The sequence below is a fragment of the Somniosus microcephalus genome, unplaced genomic scaffold, assembly GCF_052327205.1.
Source record: "Somniosus microcephalus isolate GS21.2 unplaced genomic scaffold, FLI_Smic_1.0 unresolved_chr1, whole genome shotgun sequence".
NCBI classification, from domain to species: Eukaryota; Metazoa; Chordata; class Chondrichthyes; order Squaliformes; family Somniosidae; genus Somniosus; species Somniosus microcephalus.
Genome location: NW_028225179.1, coordinates 47,748,432 through 47,765,521, shown reverse-complemented (window position 1 = coordinate 47,765,521; position 17,090 = coordinate 47,748,432). Strand labels below are relative to the sequence as shown.

The 17,090-nt window shown below is 51.8% G+C and overlaps 1 protein-coding gene across 2 annotated transcripts in view; it reads left to right on the top strand.

Moving 5' to 3' along the window:
* LOC147094908 (uncharacterized) overlaps window positions 1-17,090 on the top strand; it is an 84,453-nt gene that overhangs the window by 50,443 nt on the left and 16,920 nt on the right. Inside the window, exon 5 of one of the 2 annotated variants that reach the window (XM_085974533.1) lies at window positions 12,601-12,744. The exons of the other annotated variant lie outside the window; for it this stretch is intronic. Coding sequence (XP_085830659.1) covers window positions 12,601-12,697 — 97 coding nt within the window. The 3' untranslated portion in view covers window positions 12,698-12,744. Of the gene's footprint in view, window positions 1-12,600; window positions 12,745-17,090 lie in introns of those variants that run through there. 2 annotated transcript variants of the gene reach the window in all.

Sequence of the window (17,090 nt, the reverse complement as noted above, 5' to 3'; positions counted from 1 at the left end):
TGCTCCAGAAGTAGCCGTGCCTCTAGCCAAGCTGTTCCAGTACAGCTACAACACTGGCATCTATCCACTATAGGAAGGATGTGATTGCATTGGAGAGGGTGTAGAGGAGATTTACCAGGATTTTACCTGGGCTGGAGCACTTCAGCTATGAAGAGAGACTGGACAGGCTGGGGTTGTTTTCCTTAGAGCAGAGAAGGCGGAGGGGGGACCTGATTGAGGTGTACAAAATTATATGGGGCATAGACAGGGTAGATAGAAAGGAACTTTTCCCCTTAGTAGAGGGGTCAATAACCAGGGGGCATAGTTTCAAGGTAAGGGGCAGGAGGTTTAGAGGGGATTTGAGGAAAAACTTTTTCACCCAGAGGGTGGTTGGAATCTGGAACTCACTGCCTGAAAGGGTGGTAGAGGCAGGAACCCGCACAACATTCAAGAGGCATTTAGATGAGCACTTGAAATGCCATAGCATACAAGGCTACCGACCAAATGCTGGAAAATGGGATTAGAATAGACAGGGCTTGATGGCCAGCGCAGACACGATGGGCCGAAGGGCCTCTTTCTGTGCTGTATAACTCTATGACTCTTTGGCCTAGAAATTCGGTTGGTTGCGCCAGCGATTAGCGCCTAATGAGCCTGAGATTTGGGGCGCTACCCAATGTTCGGGCGGGCGCAATGAGGATAGCGACAACTCCCATATTGAGTATCCATTCGCTAACTGTTAGCACGCACCCGCGTGCGCAGGCAGATCATGACATCATTTCAGTGTGCAACGCCCTTTTGGCGCCCCTGACCAGATATTCGATGGTGCCCGGAACCTTTCCGCCTGGTGCTATTAGTGACAGTCGGATGGAACGTTCCCAGGCCCTTCTCGGAGTCGGGGGGCGCTATTTAAAGGGGACAGCTCTAGTATAAAAGCTGCAGCCACTTGGCCTGTTCATTCTGAGCGTTGCTGGAGAGAGTTGGTGAACTACTGTTGCACAGGATTTATCGAATTTAGCCTTCGGAGACTTGGGACCTGCAGCCCTGTCCGGAGCAGTTGGAGCGCAAGACATTATTGCGTGTTGCCCATCTGGCATAGCAATGGGAGCTGCTTTGGAGGGGAACGTCCTCATGGCCGGACACTTTGAAGGGCCACAGAGACGGCGGGAGAGAGGGCCGGGATTGGCCAGAAGGAGGAGGGGCAATGGAGGTCGGCCAATCCGACGATACGCTGCGAAGGTTTTCAGGCAGCAGGTGTCGTACCTCACCATGTCGGAGGAGCAGTGTCTGCGAAGGCTCAGATTCGGTAAGGAGGTTGTGACTGAGCTGTGCCACCTGCTTGCTGAGGATCTGCAGCCACGTTTACGGTGCAGGACCTCTCTGTCGGTGGCCATCAAAGTGACTGTTGCCCTCAACTTTTACGCCACCGGATCCTTTCAGTCAGCCACTGGGGACATAGCGAATATATCTCAATTTGCAGTGCATTGTTGCATCCGGCAAGTTACAGCTGCCCTTTATAGGCGAAGGCGTCAATTAATCACCCTCCCTCTGACCCTGGAGTAGCAGGTGGAGCGCGCGCAGGGCTTCGCTGCTATTGCGGACTTCCCCATGGTGCAGGGGGTGATTGATTGCACACACGTGGCTTTGCGGGCGCCATTGCAGAATCCGGAGGAGTTCCACAACCGCAAGGGGTTCCACTCCCTCAATGTCCAGCTGGTCTGTGACCACCGCCAGATGATCATGGCAGTCAACGCGCAATTCCCTGGGAGCAACCACGATGCGTTCATCCTGCGGCAGACCTCAGTTTCTGACCTTTTTGAGGGGCCGGCTCACCCACGATGCTGGCTTCTTGGCGACAAGGGCTATCCTCTCTGCCCATGGCTCATGACCCCACTCCGTTTGCCCGCCACCCCGGCAGAAGAGCTTTACAATAGCAGCCATCAGGCGACCAGGAACATTGTGGAGCACACTATTGGTGTGCTCAAACAGCGTTTCCGCTGTCTAGACCATTCGGGGGGAGCCCTGCAGTACTCGCCGGAGCAAGTGGGTCGCATCGTCGTCGTCTGCTGCATGCTCCACAACTTGGCCATTCGACGAACCCAGCCAATGCCAGCTGCCCCTCAAGGTCCAGCAGAGCAGGCGGACGAGGAGGAGGAGGAGGAGGAAGAGCAGGCGGACGAGGAGGAGGAGGAGGAGGAGGAGGAAGAGCAGGCGGACGAGGAGGAGGAGGAGGAGCATGCGGACGAGGAGGAGGAGGAAGATGGGAGGGCTCCTGAAACTGGAAGGGCCGTCCGTCAGAGGCTCATAAGGACTCGGTTCGAGGCCCCTCTGACGGAATGATGGGTCTCATTTGTCCTGCGCACTTCTGATCGTACAAAGCCTATGAAGGCCAGCATGACTGTAAATAGTTACGAGTACCATTGTAAATAAAAAAAATGATTTATTTTCAATAAAGTGCTTCCTTCCAGCATAACAACGTCATGTCAACAGAAACCATAACTAACAAAATAACAGTTAACTCTCTGGCAAAGCCGCAAAACTAAACAAACCATCACCAACAATCAGAACAGGTGAGGGCGTCCTTGAATTTGGGGAAAGAAACGTCTCTGCACCTCCCTCTACTGCTGGCCCCTTGATGGAGACCGACTTCTCTTTCGCGGTCGGCCCCTTCCCTCCCTGCTGCTCCTCCGTAGTTGAACCCCAGTGGCGGCGTCAAGGATAGGGGACGCCTGGTGACTGTCTGCAAGTGCAGAAGCCCCTGAGGGACGGCCTGGACAACCTCTGGGCTTGGAGGGTGCGGAGGCTGGCTGCTTGATCTGGCCATGGCTGGAAGCAGTGTGCACTGCAGGTGGTGGCAGCTGCACTGCAGACCTTCCAGCGGTGGCATGAGCAATGGTCACCTGCCGAGAGAGGACACCTGCACCATGGTCGGACGACACACTGGCTCTCTGAGGGGACCGGCTCGGCTCTACCGCCACAAGCGACTGCTCCACTGATTCCGGGCCTCGTGTGGTACTGGAAGGGCCCGGGGTGGTCCTAGCTGATGCAGATAGGCTGGCAGCAGTGAGAGTTCGCGTTGCCTCAATCTGGGTCTGGACGAGGCCAGCAAGTGACTGCGTGGCAGCAGTGAGGACCTGTGTGGCAGGTGCCAGTGCTTCGGAGAAGCCCTGGACAGTTCTCTCCATTGCTTCGGACAAGGCCGGAGCAGTCCGTTCCACTGCCTCGGACAAGCCCTGGACAGACCTTTCCAGGGATTGTCCGAAGCTCTGAACAGTCCTTTCCATAGCGGCCTCGAAGCCCTGGACAGTCCTCTCCATTGCTGCCCCAAAGCCCTGGACAGTCCTCTCTATTGCTGCCCCAAAGTCCAGCACACTCTTAGCCAGTGTTTCTATCGACTGAGGCATCCTCCCCACTGCAGCCATAAGCTCAGTGTGCCTGAGCTGGGCCTGGGTGCTCATTTCAGCCAGGCTACGCACCTCCTCTGCACTCTGTGCAGCAGTCATCGCTCCCTGCCTCGCCCTCCGGGGAGCCAGTGCCCGAACTTGCCTACCCCCCTCGCGTTGATGCAGGCCGCTTGTTCCGGCAACTGGCTCCTCATCAGAGCACCCCCCCCGTCCCCTCCAGGGGGCTACTATCCCCAGTCTGCAGATGTGTTGGCTCCCCTGCGGCTGGAACGGATGGTCTGACTTCCTCCTGATCCTCGCCTCCGGAGCCACTGGCACTGGTAGCTTCAGGGCCCGGATCCCGAGCTGGTGATGCAGCATCTGAAAGCAGGGAGGTGGAAGAGTGGCTTTAGCAAAAGGACAGGTTGGCAGCAAGGGATGCCAGATTGCGGCAAGGCTCTGACATGGCTGCACACTGAGGAAGCATGCTGGCGGGGGGACCAAGTGGAAGGAGACAGCTGAAAAAGGTGAGATCCTTACCATCGCTGTCGACAATGGGGTCGGCAGCTGCAGTGGTAACAGGACCACTCAGACGTCCTCCAAGAATCTGGTGCACTCTCTCCTCGAGATCCGTCAGTGACCACTTGTGGAGGTCCACCACCGGTTCGAAGCTGGTCCTTGTGGATCGTCGCCAGCTTGGACTGCAGGGGAAAGAAGGGGAACTTCTGTTACATGACGCCCTGAGTGATCATCTCATGCCCCCCATGGTGCAAGAGCCCTTACATGACGCCCTGAGTGATCATCTCATGCCCCCCATGGTGCAAGAGCCCTTACATGACGCCCTGAGTGATCATCTCATGCCCCCCATGGTGCAAGAGCCCTTACATGACGCCCTGAGTGATCATCTCATGCCCCCCATGGTGCAAGAGCCCGTACATGATGCCCTGAGTGATCATCTCATGCCCCCCATGGTGCAAGAGCCCTTACATGACACCCTGAGTGATCATCTCATGCCCCCCATGGTGCAAGAGCCCTAACATGACGCCCTGAGTGATCATCTCATGCCCCCCATGGTGCAAGAGCCCTAACATGATGCCCTGAGTGATCATCTCATGCCCCCCATGGTGCAAGAGCCCTTACATGATGCCCTGAGTCAAATGTGCATGTGTGTGCCCAGAAAGGGCCATGGGTGCTTGCTGACAGATGGCCATTGGGGCATCGCGCACCCTGTAGCCATGAAGTCAGGTGCAGATGGAGGGAATCAGAAGTTTGCATAAACAACACCCACCCTCACGACCCGAGTGAGGTCGTTGAATTTCTTCCTGCACTGAACAGGGCTCCTGGTCACCATGCTGCTGGAGTTGACCCTCTGACAAACATCCCTCCAAGCTCGGCGGTAGTCCTTTTGACTCGGCCTCCTGCCATTCTCAGGATAGAGAACATCTCGACGGCGCTCCACTGCGGACACCAACTCCTCCAGAGCCTCAGTGCTGAAGCGCTCTGCTCTCTGTCTCACCTTCTCCATCTTGACCAAGTTTTTTGCGCCAGAGAAGGGCGTGCGCCGATTCTGAGGCCTACAGGGTGATGAGTGTGGAAGCTGAGGCTGACAGCCCCACCCCTTTAAGATCCGGCCGGCGCCTGGAAGTCTCGTGGTTATCGGTAATTGAGATCACCTGCGCTGTGCCCGTCCGCGCCGATATTGGGTAGCGCCGGAAGTTTTGCGCCTTAGGAGGCCCGTGCAACGTCTGAATTCGCGCCTCAATCACCTTTGGGGGCGATGCAACCCAATATCGGTCCAGGCGGCGATAAGTTTCGTCTGGCTATAAACTTTTCGCAGCGCCAGTTCTAACGCCTCAAGCGGGGCTATACCCAATTTCTAGGCCTATGACTCAAATGTGGAAAACTGCCCAGGCATGCCTTTCCACAAAAAGCAGGACAAATCCAACCCGGCCAATTACCGCCCCATCAGTCCACTCTCAATCATCAGCAAAGTGGTGGAAGGTGTCATCGACAGTGCTATCAAGCGGCACTTACTCACCAATAACCTGCTCACTGATGCCCAGTTTGGGTTCCGCCAAGACCACTCGGCTCCCGACCTCATTACAGCCTTGGTGCAAACATGGACAAAGGAGCTGAATTTCAGAGGTGAGGTGAGAGTGACTGCCCTTGACATCAAGGCAGCATTTAACCGAGTGTGGCATCAAGGAGCCCCAGTAAAACTGAAGTCAATGGGAATCGGGGGGAAAACGCTCCACTGGCTGGAGTCATACCTAGCACAAAGGAAGATGGTTGTGGTGATTGAAGGTCAATCATCACCGCCCCAGGACATTGCTGTAGGAGTACCTCAGGGCAGGCCCAACCATCTTCAGCTGCTTCATCAATGACCTTCCCTCCAACATAAGGTCAGAAATGGGGATGTTCGCTTATGACTGCACAGTGTTCAGCGCCATTCACAACTCCTCAGATAATGAAGCAATCCATGCCCGCATGCAACAAGACCTGGACGACGTTCAGTCTTTGGCTGATAAGTTTCTCTCTGTCACAGTATCAGTCACCTCTATCTCTCTCTCTGCTGGTGACTCTCTGTATCACTGTATCAGTCACCTCTATCTCTCTCTCTGCTGGTTTCTCTCTGTATCACTGTATCAGTCACCTCTATCTCTCTCTCTGCTGGTTTCTCTCTGCATCACTGTATCAGTCACCTCTATCTCTCTCTCTGCTGGTTTCTCTCTGTATCACTGTATCAGTCACCTCTATCTCTCTCTCTGCCGGTTTCTCTCTGTATCACTGTATCAGTCACCTCTATCTCTCTCTCTGCTGGTGCCTCTCTGTATCACTGTATCAGTCACCTCTATCTCTCTCTCTGCTGGTTTCTCTCTGTATCACTGTATCAGTCACCTCTATCTCTCTCGCTGCTGGAGTCTCTGTATCACTGTATCAGTCACCTCTATCTCTCTGTCTGCTGGTGTCTCTGTATCACTGTATCAGTCACCTCTCTCTCTCTCTGCTGGTATCTCTCTGTATCACTGTATCAGTCACCTCTATCTCTTTTTGCTGGTTTCTCTCTGTATCACTGTGTCAGTCACCTCTATCTCTCTCTCTGCTGGTGTCTCTCTGTATCACTGTATCAGTCACCTCTATCTCTCTCTCTGCTGGTGTTTCTCTGTATCACTGTATCAGTCACCTCTATCTCTCTCTCTGCTGGTGTCTCTCTGTATCACTGTATCAGTAACCTCTATCTCTCTCTCTGCTGGTGTCTCTCTGTATCACTGTATCAGTAACCTCTATCTCTCTCTCTGCTGGTGTCTCTCTGTATCACTATCAGTCACCTCTATCTCTCTCTCTGCTGGTGTTTCTCTGTATCACTGTATCAGTCACCTCTATCTCTCTCTCTGCTGGTGTCTCTCTGTATCACTGTATCAGTAACCTCTATCTCTCTCTCTGCTGGTGTCTCTCTGTATCACTGTATCAGTAACCTCTATCTCTCTCTCTGCTGGTGTCTCTCTGTATCACTATCAGTCACCTCTATCTCTCTCTCTGCTGGTGTTTCTCTGTATCACTGTATCAGTCACCTCTATCTCTCTCTCTGCTGGTTTCTCTCTGTATCACTGTATCAGTCACCTCTACCTCTCTCTCTGCTGGTGCCTCTCTGTATCACTGTATCAGTCACCTCTATCTCTCTCTCTGCTGGTGCCTCTTTTTATCACTGTATCAGTCACCTCTATCTCCCTCTCTGCTGGTGTCTCTGTATCACTGTATCAGTCACCTCTATCTCTCTCTCTGCTGGTGTCTCTGTATCACTGTATCAGTCACCTCTATCTCTCTCTCTGCTGGTGTCTCTCTGTATCACTGTATCAGTCACCTCTATCTCTCTCTCTGCTGGTTTCTCTCTGTATCACTGTATCAGTCACCTCTATCTCTCTGCTGGTTTCTCTCTGTATCACTGTATCAGTCACCTCTATCTCTCTGCTGGTTTCTCTCTGTATCACTGTATCAGTCACCTCTATCTCTCTCTCTGCTGGTGTCTCTGTATCACTGTATCAGTCACCTCTATCTCTCTCCCTGCTGGTGTCTCTCTGTATCACTGTATCAGTCACCTCTATCTCTCTCCCTGCTGGTGTCTCTCTGTATCACTGTATCAGTCACCTCTATCTCTCTGCTGGTTTCTCTCTGTATCACTGTATCAGTCACCTCTATCTCTCTGCTGGTTTCTCTCTGTATCACTGTATCAGTCACCTCTATCTCTCTCCCTGCTGGTGTCTCTCTGTATCACTGTGTCAGTCACACCTCTCTCTATCTCCCTCTGCTGTTTTCTCTCTGTATCACTGTATCAGTCACCTCTATCTCTCTCTCTGCCGGTTTCTCTCTGTATCACTGTATCAGTCACCTCTATCTCTCTCTCTGCCGTTTTCTCTCTGTATCACTGTATCAGTCACCTCTATCTCTCTCTGCCGGTTTCTCTCTCTATCACTCTATCAGTCACCTCTATCTCTCTCTGCCGGTTTCTCTCTGTATCGCTGTGTCAGTCACACCTCTCTCTATCTCCCTCTGCTGTTTTCTCTCTGTATCAAGGCTGAAGAATTTGCAACTATCTTCAGCCAGAAGTGCCAAGTGGTTGATCCATATCAGCCTCCTCCTGAGGTCCCCAGCATCATAGAGGCCAGTCTTCAACCAATTCGATTCACTCCACGTGGTATCAAGAAAAGGCTGAGCGCACTGGATACAGCAAAGGCTGTGGGCCCCGACAACATCCCGGCTATCGTGCTGAAGGCTTGTGCTCCAGAAGTAGCCGTGCCTCTAGCCAAGCTGTTCCAGTACAGCTACAACACTGGCATCTATCCAATATAGGAAGGATGTGATTGCATTGGAGAGGGTGCAGAGGAGATTCACCAGGATGTTACCTGGGCTGGAGCGCTTCAACTATGAAGAGAGACTGGACAGGCTGGGGTTGTTTTCCTTCGAGCAGAGAAGGCGGAGGGGGGACCTGATTGAGGTGTACAAAATTGTGTGGGGCATGTATAGGGTAGATGGAAAGGAACTTTTCCCCTTAGTAGAGGGGTCAATAACCAGGGGGCAGAGTTTCAAGGTAAGGGGCAGGAGGAGATTTAGAGGGGATTTGAGGAAAAACTTTTTCACCCAGAAGGTGGTTGGAATCTGGAACTCACTGCCTGAAAGGGTGGTAGAGGCAGGAACCCGCACAACATTCAAGAGGCATTTAGATGAGCACTTGAAACGCCATAGTATACAAGGCTACGGACCAAGTGCTGGAAAATGGGATTAGAATGGATAGGGCTTGATTGCCGGCAGAGACACGATGGGCCGAAGGGCCTCTTTCTGTGCTGTATAACTCTATGGGGGAGAAATTCATTAAGGCGCTGCCAGCTTTGCGCCCAGTTAACACCTAAAGAGTGATTTTGCGCCAAAAATGAGTTTGCGCAGATATTCAGCGCAGCGGTATTGGCAGCGGTAGCCGTTAGCGCTGCGCCGGCACCGATGACGTCATCGGTGTGCGCAGTGCCCCGGTACCGCCCCGAAACCGGCCCGATCCCCATATTTATTTGCGGCCGCCTCCTCCAAAGCGGCCGCAAACAGCGACCAGAAAACGGGGCCGTGCTGAATCCTTAGTGGGGCGCTTTAAAGGGGAAGGTGCGGCCGGCCGCCTGCCCGCACCTCCTTCCCCGGCCTCCTCAACCCCCCGCCCGCGGCATTGCCGGCTGGTTTGCGGGAGCCCGGCACTTCTCCGTTGTGCCGGGCTCTTTTGCCGGCACTCGCGATCGGGGCTCCGGCCGTTGCAGGCACCTCCCCCTTAAGAGAAGGAGCAGGCCTGCAGTACCACAGCCTGCCGCTCCGCAGCGGCTGGCGCAGCGGCGCCAAGAGCGCTGATATTCAGTGTCAGCGCCCCAAGCGGAGGCGGGCACACCCTGGTATAGCGCCCGGTTCCGAATTGGGGCGCTAACAATGAATATCTGACGATCGCTATAGGCTTCCCGCCCAGCGCTAACTTCTGGGCGCTAGCCAGCTGGCGAGGCCATAGTGAATTTCTAGGCCTATGACTCTAATGTGGAAAACTGCCCAGGTATGTCCTTTCCACAAAAAGCAGGACAAATCCAACCCGGCCAATTACCGCCCCATCAGTCTACTCTCAATCATCAGCAAAGTGGTGGAAGGTGTCATCGACAGTGCTATCAAGCGGCACTTGCTCACCAATAACCTGCTCACTGATGCCCAGTTTGGGTTCCGCCAAGACCATCGGCTCCCGACCTCATTACAGCCTTGGTCCAAACATGGACAAAGGAGCTGAATTCCAGAGATGAGGTGAGAGTGACTGCCCTTGACATCAAGGCAACATTTGACCGAGTGTGGCATCAAGGAGCCCTAGTAAAACTGAAGTCAATGGGAATCGGGGGGGGAAACTCTCCACTGGCTGGAGTCATACCTAACTCAAAGAAAGATAGTTGTGGTGATTGAAGGTCAATCATCACAGCCCCTGAACATCGCTGCAGGAGCTCCTCTGGGCAGTGTCCTAGACCCAACCATCTTCAGCTGCTTCATCAATGACCTTCCCTCCAACATAAGGTCAGAAATGGGGATGTTCACTTATGACTGCACAGTGTTCAGCGTCATTCACAACTCCTCAGATAATGAAGCAGTCCATGCCCACATGCAACAAGACCTGGAAGACGTTCAGGCTTGGGCTGAAAATTTCTCTCTTTATCACTGTATCAGTCACCTCTATCTCTCTCTCTGCTGGTTTCTCTCTGTATCACTGTATCAGTCACCTCTATCTCTCTCTCTGCTGGTGTCTCTCTGTATCACTGTATCAGTCACCTCTATCTCTCTCTCTGCTGGTGTCTCTCGGTATCACTGTATCAGTCACCTCTATCTCTCTCTCTGCTGGTTTCTCTCTGTATCACTGTATCAGTCACCTCTATCTCTCTCTCTGCTGGTGTCTCTCTGTATCACTGTATCAGTCACCTCTATCTCTCTCTCTGCTGGTGTTTCTCTGTATCACTGTATCAGTCACCTCTATCTCTCTCTCTGCCGGTTTCTCTCTGTATCACTGTATCAGTCACCTCTATCTCTCTCTCTGCCGGTTTCTCTCTGTATCACTATCAGTCACCTCTATCTCTCTCTCTGCCGGTTTCTCTCTGTATCACTGTATCAGTCACCTCTGTCTCTCTGCCGGTTTCTCTCTGTATCACTGTATCAGTCACCTCTATCTCTCTGTCTGCTGGTGTCTCTCTGTTACACTGTATCAGTCACCTCTATCTCTCTCTCTGCTGGTTTCTCTCTGTATCACTGTATCAGTCACCTCTATCTCTCTGCCGGTTTCTCTCTGTATCACTGTATCAGTCACCTCTATCTCTCTCTCTGCTGGTGTCTCTCTGTATCACTGTATCAGTCACCTCTCTCTCTCTCTCTGCTGGTGTCTCTCTGTATCACTGTATCAGTCACCTCTATCTCTCTCTCTGCTGGTGTTTCTCTGTATCACTGTATCAGTCACCTCTATCTCTCTCTCTGCTGGTTTCTCTCTGTATCACTGCACGCTCAGTCACACCTTTATCAGTCTCCCTCTGCTGGTGTCTCTCGCACTCACTGCACAGATTGTCTTCCAGGGGTTTCAGGTGCTAAGAGACCGCAGCCACACGGCGCACAAAGGGCTCAGGTTCCATCCCCGGCGATGGCCACAGAATGGTAGAACGGTACAGCACAGAAGGGAGGCCATTCGGCCCATCGTGCCTGTGAATGCTCTCTCCAATTAGTTGCACCCGCCTGCCCTTTCCCCACGGACCTGCTATATTTTCCCCCTTCAAGTATTTACCCAATTCCCTTTTGAAAGTTGCTCTTGAATCTGCTTCCACCGCCCTTTCAGGCAGCGCATTCCAGACCACGACAACCTGTTGAGTTAACAACAGAGAATGCTGGAAACACTCGGCAGGCCAGGCAGCGTCCGTGGAGAGAGAAACAGAGTTAACGTTTCCGGTCTGGGACCCTTCATCAGAACTGGAAAAAGTTAGAGATGTAACAGGTTTCAAGCAGGAAGCAGAGGCAGGGAAAGGGGGGAGGGGAGGAGAGAACAATTGGGAGGGTCTGTGATAGGTTGGGAGGCAGGAGTGGTGAAATGTTGCAAATGGGGATGGCAGAATCATCAACAGCTGCCATGCGAAAAAATGGGGGCAGGGGTTATGATCTGAAATTGTTGAACTCGATGTTGAGTCCAGACGGCTGCAAAGTGCCCAATCGAAAGATGAGGTGCTGTTCCTCGAGCTTACATTGAGCTTCATTGGAACAGTGTAAGAGGCCAAGGACGGAGAGGTCCGAGTGGGAATGGAGCGGAGAATTAAAGTGACAGGCGACCGGAAGCTCGGGGTCACCCTTACGGACTGAACGGAGGTGTTCCACAAAGCAGTCACCCAATCTGCGTTTGGTCTCCCCAGTGTAGAGGAGACCGCATCGTGAGCAGCGAATACAGTATACTAGATTGCAAGAAGTACAAGTAAATCGCTGTTTCACCTGGAAGGGGTGTTTGGGGCCCTGGACAGTGGGAAGGGGGGAGGTAAAAGGGCAGGTGTTGCATCTCCTGTGCTTGCACGGGAAGGTGCCGTGGGAAGGGGCTGTTGGGGGCGATTGAGGAGTGGACCAGGGTGTCGCGGAGGGAGCGGTCCCTTCGGAATGCTGAAAGGGGAGGGGAGGGGAAGATGCGTTTGGTGGTGGGATCACGATGGAGGTGGCGGATAATGGCGGAGGATGATCCGTTGAATGTGGAGGCTGGCGGGGTGAAAGATGAGGATAAGGGGCACCCTATCGTGGTTCTGGGAGGGAGAAGGGGCGAGGGCAGAAGTATGGGAAAATCGAACGGACGCGGTCGAGGGCCGTGCCAACCATGGTGGAGGGGAATCCTCGGTTGAGGAAAAAGGAAGACATGTCGGATGCCGAGTTATCTGATCTCATGTAGGGTGACGGTAAGGGCCACCGTTCTCCTCAGTGCCCCTGGGTGAGGGAAAAGGGGACAGTAAATCAGCTAGGACTTCTGCTCTTGGCCATGCAGTGGCCTCTGGGGGTACGTGCGTGCGTGGAGTTTGTGTGTGGGGGGGGGGTGGCAAGATGGTGGTGTGGTTGCGATGCCTCTGCTGGTCGAACAGCCCATTGACATTCAGCGAGAGGAAACCGCTGGCAGGCTAGAGGTTCTTCTGGTTCAAACCGTGGTGTTGTCTCTCCTCAATCTCTTTCCCGGATTCAGGGAGTTGGAGAAGTTGCTGTCCAGGGCTGCTACGCATGGATTGGAGGAGGCACAGGACATCCTGGAGAACCTGCCCAAGAACCCGGATAACTCCTAGCCAACGGAACTGCGCGATGGAGCTGCACGAAGGGTTGATCAGATGGGACTGCTATTCATTTCTCTTTGTATTCATTTCATAAGAACATAAGAAATAGGAGCAGGAGCAGGAGCGGGCCATTCGGCCCCTTGAGCCTGCTCCGCCATTCAATAAGATCATGGCTGATCTGATCTAGGCCTCAACTCCACTTTCCCGCCCACTCCCCATTACCCTTGACTCCCCTGTAGCTCAAGTATCTGTCTCTCTCCACCTTGAATATATTCACTGACTCCGCCTCCACAGCTCTCTGGGGTAAAGAATTCCACAGATTCACGACCCTCTGAGAGAAGAAATTCCTCCTCATCTCCGTTTTAAACGGGCGACCCTTTATTCTGAGACTGTGCCCCCGCATTCTAGATTCCCCCACGAGGGGAAACATCCTCTCTGCAGCTACCCTGTCGAGTCCCTTCAGAATCTTATATGTTTCAATAAGATCCCCTCTCATTCTTCTAAACTCCAATGAGTATAGGCTCAACCTGCTCAACCTTTCCTCATAAGACAACCCCTTCATCTCCGGAATCAACCTCGTGAACCTTCTCTGAACTGCCTCCAATGCAAGTATATCCTTCCTTAAATAAGGAGACCAAAACTGTCCGCAGTACTCCAGGTGTGGTCTCACCAACGCCCTGTACAGTTGTAGCAGGACTTCCCTACTTTTATACTCCATTCCCTTTGCAATAAAGGCCAACACTCCATTTGCCTTCCTAATTACTTGCTGTACCTGCAGTGCTAACTTTTGGTGCTTCATGTCCGAGGACATCCAGATCCCTCTGTACCGCAGCGTTTAAACAATATTTTGCTTTTCTATTCTTCCTACCAAAGTGGATAACCTCACACTTTCCCACATTCACAACTCTCTGAGTGAAAAAAATTCTCATCTCAATCCCAAATGGCCCACCCCTTATCCTAAGACTATGACCTCTAGTTCTAGCCTCTCAGCATCTACCCTGGGCTTTATATCTACGAGGACTAGAATACAAGGGGGTAGAAGTTATGCTACAGCGATACGAAGCCCTGGTTAGACCACACCTGGAGTACAGTGAGCAGTTCTGGGCACCACACCTTAGGAAGGATATATTGGCCTTGGAGGGAGTGCAGCGTAGGTTTACCAGAATGCGACCCAGACTCCAAGGGTTAAGTTACGAGGAGAGATTACACAAACTAGGGTTGTATTCCCTGGAATTTAGAAGGTTAAGGGGTGATCTGATCGAAGTTTTCAAGATATTAAAGGGAACAGATAGGGTAGAGACAGAGAAACTATTTCCGCTGGTCGGGGAGTCTAGGACTAGGGGGCAGAGTCTAAAAATTAGAGCCAGTCCTTTCAGGAGTGAAGTTAGGAAACACTTCTACACACAAAGGGTGGGAGAAGTTCGGAACTCTCTTCCACAAACAGCAACTGATGCTTCGGGTCAATTGTTAATTTTAAATTTGAGATTGATAAGATTTCTGTTAACCAAAGGTATTAAGGGATATGGGGCAAAGGCGGGTATATGGAGTTAGGTCACAGGTCAGCCATGATCTCACTGAATGACACAACAGGCTCAAGGGGCTAAATACCCTACTCCTGTTCCTACGTTCTGTCAAGCCCTCTAAGAATATTGTGCATTTCAATGAGATCATCTCTCATTCTTCTAAACTCAAGAATATAGGCCCATTCTACTCACTCTCTCCTCATAGGGCAAATCCGCTCATCCCAGGAATCAATCTAGTGAACCGTGTCCGTTATATCTCCCGCACTTCTGCCCTCACCCCTGCCCCTTCCTCCCTCCCGGAACCACGATAGAGTTCCCCTTGTCCTCACCTTTCACCCCACCAGCCTCCACATTCAACGAATCATCCTCCACCATTTTCGCCACCTCCAGCGTGATCCCACCACCAAACGCATCTTCCCCTCCCCTCCCCTTTCAGCATTCCGTAGAAGACCGCTCCCTCCGCGACACCCTAGGCCACTCCTTCGCCCGGCACCTTCCCGTGCAAGCGCAGGAGATGCAACACCTGCCCTTATACCTCCCCCCTTCCCACTGTCCAGGGCCCCAAACACCCCTTCCAGGTGAAACAGCGATTTACTTGTACTTCGCGCAATCTATTATACTGTATTCGCTGCTCACGATGTGGTCTCCTCTACATTGGGGAGACCAAACGCAGATTGGGTGACCGCTTTGCGGAACACCTCCGTTCAGTCCGTAAGGGTGACCCCGAGCTTCCGGTCACCTGTCACTTTATTTCACCGCTCCATTCCCACTCAGACCTCCCTGTACTCGGGCTCTTGCATTGTTCCACGGAAGCTCAGCGTAAACTCGAGGAACAGCACCTCACCTTTCGATCAGGCACTTTACAGCCCTCTGGACTCAACATAGAGTTCAACAATTTCAGATCATAACCTCGGCCCCTATCACATATATATACATTTTTAATTTTTTTATCCACACTTTTGTTTGGCCTTTTTTCTTCCCTCTCTTCAGCTGTCCTTCATTCTGCCAGCGCAATTCACACCCCATCTAGAGCCATCCTTTGTTCCTTAACCTGCCCCATTACCACCTCCTCTCGCCTTGAATATCTCTTCATGTCTCTCAATGTCTGTTAATCTCTCCATCTCTCCTGCCTTCTATCCTATCACTGACCTTCCCTTTTGTTCTTTCATCCCCGCCCCCTTTTCCCAACCCCTAAACTGCTTCACAATCTGTTCCATTTCCTGCTTTTTTCCCAGTTCTTATGATGGGTCATCGACCTGAAACGTTAACTCTGTTTCTCTCTCCACGGATGCTGCCCTAGCCTGCTGAGTTTTTCCAGCGTTTTCTGTTGTTATAGTGAACCTTCGTTGCACCGCCTCCAAGGCAAGTATATCCTTCCTTAGATAAGGAGACCAGAACTGTGCGCAGTGCTCCAGGTGTGATCTCACCAAAGCCCTATATAATTGCAGCAAGACTTCCTCACTCTTATACTCCAACCCTCCAGCCACCCTAGAAAGGCTGGTTGTACTTAAAGTAGATAAGTCACCAGGACCGGATGGAAATGCATCCTAGGATAGTGAGGGAAGTAATGGTGGAAATTGCAGAGGTACTGGCCATAACCTTCCAATCCTCCTTGGATACGGGGCTGGTCGAATTGAAAATGTTACACACTTGTTCAAAAAAGGGTGCAAGGATAAAACCAGCAACTACAGGCCGGTCAGTTTAACCTCGGTAGTCGGGAAGCTTTCAGAAACGATAATCCTGGACAAAATTAACAGTCGCTTGGACAAGTATGGATTAATTAAGGAAAGCCAGCATGGATTTGTTAAAGGCAAATCGTGTTTAACTAACTTGATTGAGTTTTTTGATGAGGTAACAGAGAGGGTTGATGAGGGTAATGCAGTTGACGTGGTGTACATGGACTTCTAAAAGGCGTTTTATAAAGTGCCACATAATAGGCTTGCCAGCAAAGTTGAAGCCCGTGGAATAAAAGGGACAGTGGCTGCATGGATACGGAATTGGCTAAGTGACAGGAAACAGAGAGTAGTGGTGAACGGCTGTTTTTCGGACTGGAGGAAGGTACACAGTGGTGTTCCCCAGGGGTCGGTACTAGGACCACTGCTTTTCTTGATGTATATTAATGACTTAGACTTGGGTGTACAGGGCACAATTTCAAAATTTGCAGATGACACAAAACTTGGCAGTATAGTGAACAGTGAGGAGGATAGTGATAGACTTCAAGAAGACATAGACAGCCTAGTGGAATGAGCGGGCACGTGGCAAATGAAATTTAACGCAGAAAATTGCGAAGTGATACATTTTGGTAGGAAGAACGAGGAGAGGCGATATAAACTAAAGGGTACAATCCTAAAGGGGGTGCATGAACAGAGAGACCTGGGGGTATATGTGCACAAATCGTCAAAGGTGGCAGGACAGGTTGAGAAAGCAGTTTAAAAAAGCATACGGGATACTGGGCTTCATAAATAGAGGTATAGAGTACAAAAGCAAGGAAGTTATGATGAACCTTTATAAAACACTGGTTCGGCCTCAACTGGGGTATTGTGTCCAATTCTGGGCACCGTACTTTAGGAAGGATGTGCAGGCCTTAGAGAGGGTGCAGAGGAGATTGACCAGAATGGTTCCAGGGATGAGGAACTTCAGTTACGGGGATAGACTGGAAAAGCTGGGGTTGTTCTCCTCAGAGCAGAGAACATTCAGAGGGGATTTGATAGAGGTGTTCAAAACCATGAGGGGTCTGGACAGAGTACATAGAAACATAGAAGATAGGAGCAGGAGTAGGCCGTTAGGCCCCTCGAGCCTGCTCCGCCATTCAATGAGATCATGGCTGATCATCCAAACTCAGTACCCTGTCCCTGCTTTCTCCCCATATCCCTTGACCCCTT